This window comes from Sinocyclocheilus anshuiensis, unplaced genomic scaffold (genome assembly GCF_001515605.1).
Source record: "Sinocyclocheilus anshuiensis isolate Anshui unplaced genomic scaffold, SAMN03320099.WGS_v1.1 scaffold366, whole genome shotgun sequence".
Lineage (NCBI taxonomy): Eukaryota > Metazoa > Chordata > Actinopteri > Cypriniformes > Cyprinidae > Sinocyclocheilus > Sinocyclocheilus anshuiensis.
This window is the reverse complement of record NW_015547673.1, coordinates 1,194,222-1,202,202: the sequence shown is the minus strand read 5'-3', so window position 1 is coordinate 1,202,202 and position 7,981 is coordinate 1,194,222. Positions and strand designations below refer to the sequence as shown.

At 35.8% G+C, this 7,981-nt stretch overlaps 2 protein-coding genes across 3 annotated transcripts in view; one reads left to right on the top strand and one right to left on the bottom strand.

Annotated features, from left to right (window-relative positions):
• Positions 1 to 434: 434 nt before the first annotated feature.
• On the bottom strand, positions 435 to 5,088 carry timm17b (translocase of inner mitochondrial membrane 17 homolog B (yeast)). The gene is made up of 6 exons (XM_016505233.1): positions 5,010 to 5,088; positions 3,639 to 3,738; positions 3,472 to 3,535; positions 3,212 to 3,340; positions 2,458 to 2,568; positions 435 to 955 (listed from the first exon to the last, which is right to left on the bottom strand). The coding sequence occupies exons 1-6, from the start codon at positions 5,033 to 5,035 to the stop codon at positions 876 to 878; spliced, it is 510 nt and encodes a 169-aa protein (XP_016360719.1). The 5' UTR covers positions 5,036 to 5,088; the 3' UTR covers positions 435 to 875.
• Positions 5,089 to 6,393: 1,305 nt separating this feature from the next.
• LOC107702859 (carnitine O-acetyltransferase) overlaps positions 6,394 to 7,981 on the top strand; it is a 19,201-nt gene continuing 17,613 nt past the window's right edge. For both annotated transcript variants that reach the window (XM_016505287.1, XM_016505288.1), the window contains exon 1: positions 6,394 to 6,790. In XM_016505287.1, coding sequence (XP_016360773.1) covers positions 6,764 to 6,790 — 27 coding nt within the window. In that variant the 5' untranslated portion in view covers positions 6,394 to 6,763. The remainder of the gene's footprint in view (positions 6,791 to 7,981) is intronic.

Below are 7,981 nucleotides of genomic sequence, written 5' to 3'. Positions count from 1 at the left end.
AAAAAAAAAAAAAAAAACCTACAAGACATTGCACAAAGATTGCGATAAAGAAAGCGTAGGAAAATAATCAGTACCAAACTGGAGAGACAGAAAATATGGAGAGGATGAATTACTTAAAGTTACTTTGGTAGAGGAACATTAAGGTTTGAATATCATCTTTAACAATGGTGTCCCTCCTGACTGCACATTATGGTTTGGAGATAAATTAATTTCATGCTATCAGTAAGAAATGGAGGACAGGTTATGTAGCTTGAATGGAAAAGATCCAAAATCACTATTAAAGATCTCAATGTATTAGATTAAAGGGGTCATATGATTATTTTTTAAAGATCATTATTTTGTGTATTCTTATCTATACACAATCAGCTTGTAACACTCCAAAGAGAAAGGAAAACTTGAAATCGCATCATATGACCCCTTTAAGATAAACTTTATATAAATATATATTGATGTTTGCATAACTGCATCAATTTTAAAATAAACTTTCACAGGAATCATCATTCATGTCTTCTTGCAAGTAATTACATACTTGGAATATCTCTGCATGTTCTAGTTAGCCATGCAGTATATTTGTATTAGTATGTGGTGTTCAATCAGGCCTGCATGAACTATACAAATATGTAGATTGAGTTCTGTCTCAGCATGCTTGATGGAACTCTTTGGGTGACAATTTTCCGTTTTCAACAGGACAAAACACAAGTGTATATTACAATTCATAATACAAATGACATACTGCTTGCCCCTGAGTGGCCATCTAATAGAGGATGAGAGGTTCAGGAGGATCCCCCTGTCTATGAGGGGGACTGTAATCTACGATGAGGGTCCTAAACGTCTAACAATCCTCTCTTTTTTCACAGTCACCACTGCAACTGATTTTACTGATACTGTCCATAACTGCGTGTCTCTTGGCCTTCTTTCGGGGGAAGCTGACTCGGGTCCTCCACAAAAGGACTCGCTGTAGAGGAAGAGAAGATGCAAATGAAGCAGCTTTAACAAAACAAAACTAAAGGTAATAAAACTTTTACAATGAAATACATGTATGTTAAAGACAGTGTTTTAAAGTACGTAGCCCTGCACATAACATGTGGGGGAAAACAAGATATTGTGGCCTCAAATTATTAATTTTTTCTTTAATTTTAGATCAACTGTGGCCACGTCATACTAATTAGTTCCCATTTTCTCGTTTTAGGTAAATCGTGACCCTGCTGTACTAATTCGTTTTTTTTTTTTTTTATTGTAGGTAAATTGTAATCAGGGCCATGTTGTACTAATTACTTTTCCTGTTTTAGGTAAACTGTAAACTTGGCCACGTTGTACTTATTTGTTTTCTAATTTTTGGTAAATTGTTGCCACATTTTACTAATTTGTTTTTTTTTTTTCTCGTTTTTTTGGTAAATTTTGGCCACTTTGTGCCTAATTTGTTTTCTTGTTTTAGGTAAATCTTGGCTATGTTGTACTAATTTGTTTTCTCGTTTTGGGTAAATCGTGGCCACTTCATACTAACTTTTTCCGTTTTTGGCAAATTATGGCCATTTTGAACTTTTTTTTGGGGGGCGGGAGGGGGGATAAATCATAGATGCGTTGTAAGTAAGAGATCCCTTGTGCAGTATGGACAGGTTTTCTGATTATAACAGGAGGTTTCACTCAGTCAGTGAGCTTGTGCTGCGGATGAACTGAGCTGATACCAGCTTCACTGATTATAAGGGAGCTTCTTCGCTCACTTTCTGTGTATAACCCATTCATATTTTGAATAAAAGTTTCATTTTTCATGCTAAGTACTCACTGCAAAGTTTCAGGGAAGACGACTGTTTTAAAATGTGGGACTGAATCTGAAATTGCGATGTTTGACATTGTGATAACCATGTCCAACCAACAGACAGGACAAAACCAATCTGATGTGTCAGAATAGATACATAATTGAACACTATTTGAAGGCTACATGCTTATGTTTTAATGTATTTACTTATATTAATTATTAATAGCATTACAATATTTTTTGCTATGGTACTAAAATTGGTACAAAGAACCGTGGGATTTGGTAGTAGTATTGGTACCGACTACTAAAGTGTACAGTGACATTTCATTTTAATTATTATTTGAAGACCAAGTGCCACTAATGATGTGTTTTTGTAACGTTAAAAGGTTTAAATAAAGGAGTTAATGTTGAACTATTATTGTTTTTATTCCGTGGTATCGAGTATCGTGTACTTTTGGTGGTATCAGTATCGACTACTAGATTTTTGGTATTGTGACATCCCTAGTCACGATGTACTAATTTGTTACATTTGTGGGAACAAATTCTTAATTCAGACACAATATCTATTCAAATTTTTGCAAAGAAAAATAGAAATGTGTTGTAATCCTCAAAAACAGAATTGGCATTGTTGTGTGAACAATTCCTTTGAAGTTTAATAACTCTCTGAATCATCCAAACTTATTCTGACAGGTGTAACTCACGATTCTGAAACTGCTGAGCTGTGTATCTTGTAAGAAGAATCCCGAATCCCTCGATTAGAGCAAGCAGAATTCCCCCCATCATCGCAGAGCCCACCATGGCTAGCGGACCACCTGAAATACAAACAAGCACATTGTGCACACTTCCAGAGGTCATTTCAAGACCAGAGATTAATGCTGCATGTATATACTATTACACAATACTACAGATCATCAGATGGATCTATTTCCAGTAGGTTGTTATATCTCATATATCTCCTTTTTCGTAGATTTTTGGCCTAATTTTTAGTCTGGACAAGTCGATGCTACAGTAGTTTCCGAAAGTCAGACTGCAGATATTCAGAAGCTATAGTTGATAGATTTCAAAGAAAACTGTGTAGTGTTTAATGGGAACAGAAAACAGTTTTTTTTAGCTTCAGACTATGATCCCATCCAGTTGGAGGACATTAAACATGTTTAATGTTCTAAACCGATTTTGGAACACAAACTATTTTCATTTTTCATGCTAGTCTCCTAGCAATGAGGCACAAGGTTTCTGCTTGAGTTTGTTGTGGTAGTCTGTTATAGTGTGTAATCCTCAGTCGTTTAGTGTATGATGCCCCGTTTTTCTCTGTAATCTCTGTAATAAAGTCGACAAAATGACTGCATTTTTAAAATCTGTTCGTATTTTAACAGCTGTGTAGTGTATTCCAACCTTATTGTCTAATATTGTGGAATAACACTGATAAAAGAAAAACGACTATCATGCTAAACGTACTGCGTGCAGCCAGTATAGCTCCAGTCATGGCTCCACTGGTGATGGAGTTCCAAGGGTCTTCTTTACCCCGCAAACGCACAAGACCACAGTCTATGGTGGAAAAGAGCCCACCCCATACAGCAAAACTACCTACAGGAGAAAAAGACCCATAGCACAATTTATAGTGAATCACTGATATACAAAATGCTAAAACTAGTCATACACAACACAGTTTTATACCACACGATAAACAAACACAAGAAATGATTCTGCAACATCACCTCCAATTTGTGGTGCTCTTACTCTCACAGCATTTGCGCTCCCCCTAAGCCTGTGTCGTACACCCTGTAGTAACAGAGTGTGTTTATTATTAGTAACTGAATAGGAATGTGTATTAGTGATAGTAATATATGAGCTCATTTGTTTTGTTGGTGACAGTGAAGCTTACCACAGGTGCGTTTCGAAAGCCTTTAACAGACTGGAACCCCCCTCCTCCAATGGCCCCCATGGTAAATGCACCGCCACAGTCATCAACTATCCTCCATGGACTAAAAAATATGAAATGAAAGAGCTATATTTTTAAGTCATTATCCCTACTGTATCATATTTGATGCATTACTTTCTAAGGCCTCGAAATTATCAACATGCTCAAAACCTTGCTGAAAAACCTGTTGTGCACAACCTACTACATGCCTTTTACATGCCTTACAACATAAAAGTTAATACTGTATTAGCAAGTAAAAGGACTTTAGCATAACTGTAAAAACATCCATCATCAGGTTGTGGTTCACGTGTCTTATTGTTAGTATTGTTAGTAATATTTCAAGATAAACACTTACTGGATGTAATCAAATTAGGTGATTAGGTTACTTGATTATCCTTACACATTGTTTTTAGAAAAATTAATTTTATCTAGCAAATTGTAACATTTATTTGCACATCTCTCAATCATCATTGTATTGCATATTATAGGCCTATGTTTTGCCCCCACAATAAAAACTACAGTGCTTGATCAAAAAACATTTAAACATAATCTGACTAAGATATATAGCCTATTGTTGGGAGATAAACAGCGACAACCGATATCCATATGCATTTCATGTAAGTAGACTGCTATACTGTTATAAAGATCTCATTGATACATTACACATTACTTTTTGGCCATATAAATATCAGCATCTGCAACAAATTTCATAGATTTGTGCCTCTGAATAAAACTGATGCATGTTTCCTCCTCAAGACTGAGCTCTATATATGAACCATATAGACCTGATACATACACATTCATATATATATATATATATACACACACACACACATATACATATATATAAGCCATAAACCATATATCAAATATGATACTAATCATAAAACACATTTGCAAACATTTCTAAAGATTTTCTTTGATATTTTGTCTAATTGTTCAATAAACTGTTCTATTAAAAAACTATTTTTTTCTGATTATGTCACATGTCAAGCGTTACTGGGATAAATCATTTAAACATGTAATTTGATACTAAACAAGAAGTTAAAGCTGCAAGTGCAGTAAAACAGCGAGTTTATTTTGCCCCTTCGCTTCTGAGCACTGCAGCGAGATCAGACCCCACATGATAACGTTTATCAAACACTCGCTGTAATAATATGTCAACAGTGTGTGAACTGAGACAGCAGCAGCTACTGTAGTACAGCATGACCGCGGAGAAATAAATCGACACCAACATGAACGCAAACGAGAACACAAACTGCTTCGAATAGCAGCTGTTTCCCGACATGAGCTGAAGTGCGGAGCGCTCAGAAGTGAAGAGAGCTTGAACTCTACCAGGGTTCACGCGCGTATTCCTCCATGATAACCTGCTGACGTCAGACAGCTCGCTGCTCGCGCTATTCTTCCGTGACAGGAGCTCAGTTTGCAACCAATGAACTTGAGTTGAGTTATTTTGTTTTACTAGACACATTTGTCCTTAAAAGATTTATTTGTTAATGCATATTTGTTGCAAGGATTAGAGCCACTCTCTGTCAATTGGATAAATAATATGTCCGATTTTCAGTGGGACTGTTTTTCAGTGATCTGTGATGTTTTCGGTTCGCAAAACAGATCTGATGATAGTTTCATTTACTAACCAGACAGGATCTGAAATAACCAAGAGCTCTGTGACTTCAGGACCGTATCCCGTAATCGCAAAGACCAGTCCTACTGGTTAGAGGCTACTGTAAAATATTAAAATCTAAAATATTTGTAATAAAATTATATATAATTTTATAATTATAAATTGTATTTATTTAATTCACACACACACACACACACACACACACACACACGCTAATACTATCATAAGCACACATTTCACAATATTTAAAAATAAAACATCACATATAAATTCATACACCTTAGTGTTCCTGGCCAATCAAAATAGGTACATTAAATGATCATTTAATAATTTCATAGATGTTGAAAAGTAGGCGAAGGTGAGAGGCGGGCGGCAACACTGGATAAACACTCAGAAATAGATATTCAGGTGACTCTTAGCAAAAATGAGGTTAAAGGGAAAATTAAAGAATTCATAAACAAAAAATGGCAAGAAGTATGGAACTGTGAAAGCAAGGGCAGACAAATGTATAATATTCAGCAGCAAGTAGGAAATGGAAGAAGTGTTTTTAGGAATAGGAAAGAAGATACAATTATTTCTCGCATCCGAATAGGGCATACTAGATTAAATTACTCTTTGTTTAATATAGGAAAACATGAAACAGGTCAATGTATTTTTTGTAATCAGGCAGAAACAATAGAGCACGTTTTAATAAAATGTAAAAAATATGAAAAAGAAAGGTTAAAACTCATTAAGGAAGTAAGAAACATAGGTGTTGAATCATTTAATTTGTCAAACCTCTTGAAAGAGCATGCAGAACAAGGTAAAATATATGGTGCTATTGTTAAATACATTGAAGGAATAGGATTAATCAGGAGAATTTAGGAATGTGTGTGTTTTGTTTTTGTTTTTGTGTTTTTTGTTTTTTTTATATAAAATATAGATAAACATAAATATGTATTTATTAGTGCTCCACACTCCAGTCCAGTTGGTGGCGGTAAATGCACCAGAAGTTGGTTTGCCATCCGCCATAAAACGTTATTAGAAGAAGAAGAAGAAGAAGAAGAAAAGTAGGCGAATGCATCAGTCGCTTAGCGATGACGTTGTGAACAGGCCGACAGATGGCAATGTTTATTTGTTTTATTTGGACCACCCTACATTTTAACTGATGAACAACGATGAATAAATGACTTAGATATACAAGTTATCGTTGCATGTTACAAATTTTTTATATATATGTATACATATCGTATAACGCTAAATGAAATGTTATTTATTTTGCGCCTCGCGCACTACAGTGCTAGTCGTTGAGGGGCCAAATAAGCTCGTCGCTGCAGTTGTCAGTGTTATCCGGGCGAGGGCGAAGCTGTGCGACCCGTGTTGCAACTTGTGAAGAAAGTTTTGGTCGCCCTTGTAGCGCATAATGTCAGGGAGATCCTGTTCTGCAGCTGTCAATTGAATTCTCCGGGATTATCTGCGTGAAATCATGCTGTGCGTCCTGACCAGAACTGCGGTAAGTGATGATTTTCATAATGTACAATACTCACTCACACTAAAGAACAAACGCAGCGACTTCAACAGTACATTGAACGCCTGATAAGTTAACGTTACATGCGTCAGTAGAAATAGCCGTAAGGCCCCGTATCTATTGATGTGCTGCTCGCTTTCTATTCATTGCAACCTGATCGGAAACATTGTGTGCATTTGTTGTGCATCATTTCGACTGTTGTTACGATCGTCTAAAAACAGCAATTGAATTATGACATGTTGAGATGATCAACTTATTTACAGCACAAATCAGCAACAAATATGTCTTTGCACTTTGAGAACGAGACAGATCGATCAATATTCACCATGTCGTGCAATAGTCCGTTCAAACAAGTTTAGTGACATGTTTTTAAACGTGTGTGTGTGTGTGTGTGTGTGTTTGTGTTTGTGTTTGTGTGCTTGTGTGCTGGAAGGTCGTCGAGAAAGTTCAGTTTTCCGAAGCACAACAGAAGAAAGCCTTAATTTATACCTAAGAGTTTTTATTTATTTTATTGTTTTATTTGTCATTTAAGGGGATTTTTATTTTTTTCCCTTTTAGGAGGATATTTACTAATAAAACGCATGGTGCATTTATATAAGAAAATTAAACTGAATGAATGAATTAAAATAAATTGTACAATAACTAATTTTGACACATGACACTGAGCCTGCAGCCTATTAAAATAATAACTAGATTATTATTATTATTATTCTTTGTATTTGTCTATTGTTAAAAGAGATAAATATGATTATTAATCTGTTTTATTCTCACAGCTACAGATCAGAGGTCCGTTTCAGAAAGGAGGTTAAAGGGGTCATATGATGCTTTTTTTAAAGATCATTATTTTGTGTATTTGGTGTAACAGAATATGTTGACATGCTTTAATGTTCAAAAAACACATTATTTTTCAAATACTGTACATTATCGTAGGTCCTATATGCCCCGCCTCTCTCAAACGCTTCGTTTTCTACAAAGTCCCTCCTTCCGACAAGCGCAGTCTGCTCTGATTGGCCAGCTGACCCAGTGCATTGTGATTGGCCGAACACCGCAAGCACTCGTCGGAAATGTAACGCCCCTTACCATAATCGCGAGCTTCATCTTTCAAAATAAATGTGAAGACAGTAAATAATGTCATTAGTTTTACCATCAGTTCAAGCCCGAAAGGGGAACAGAGTC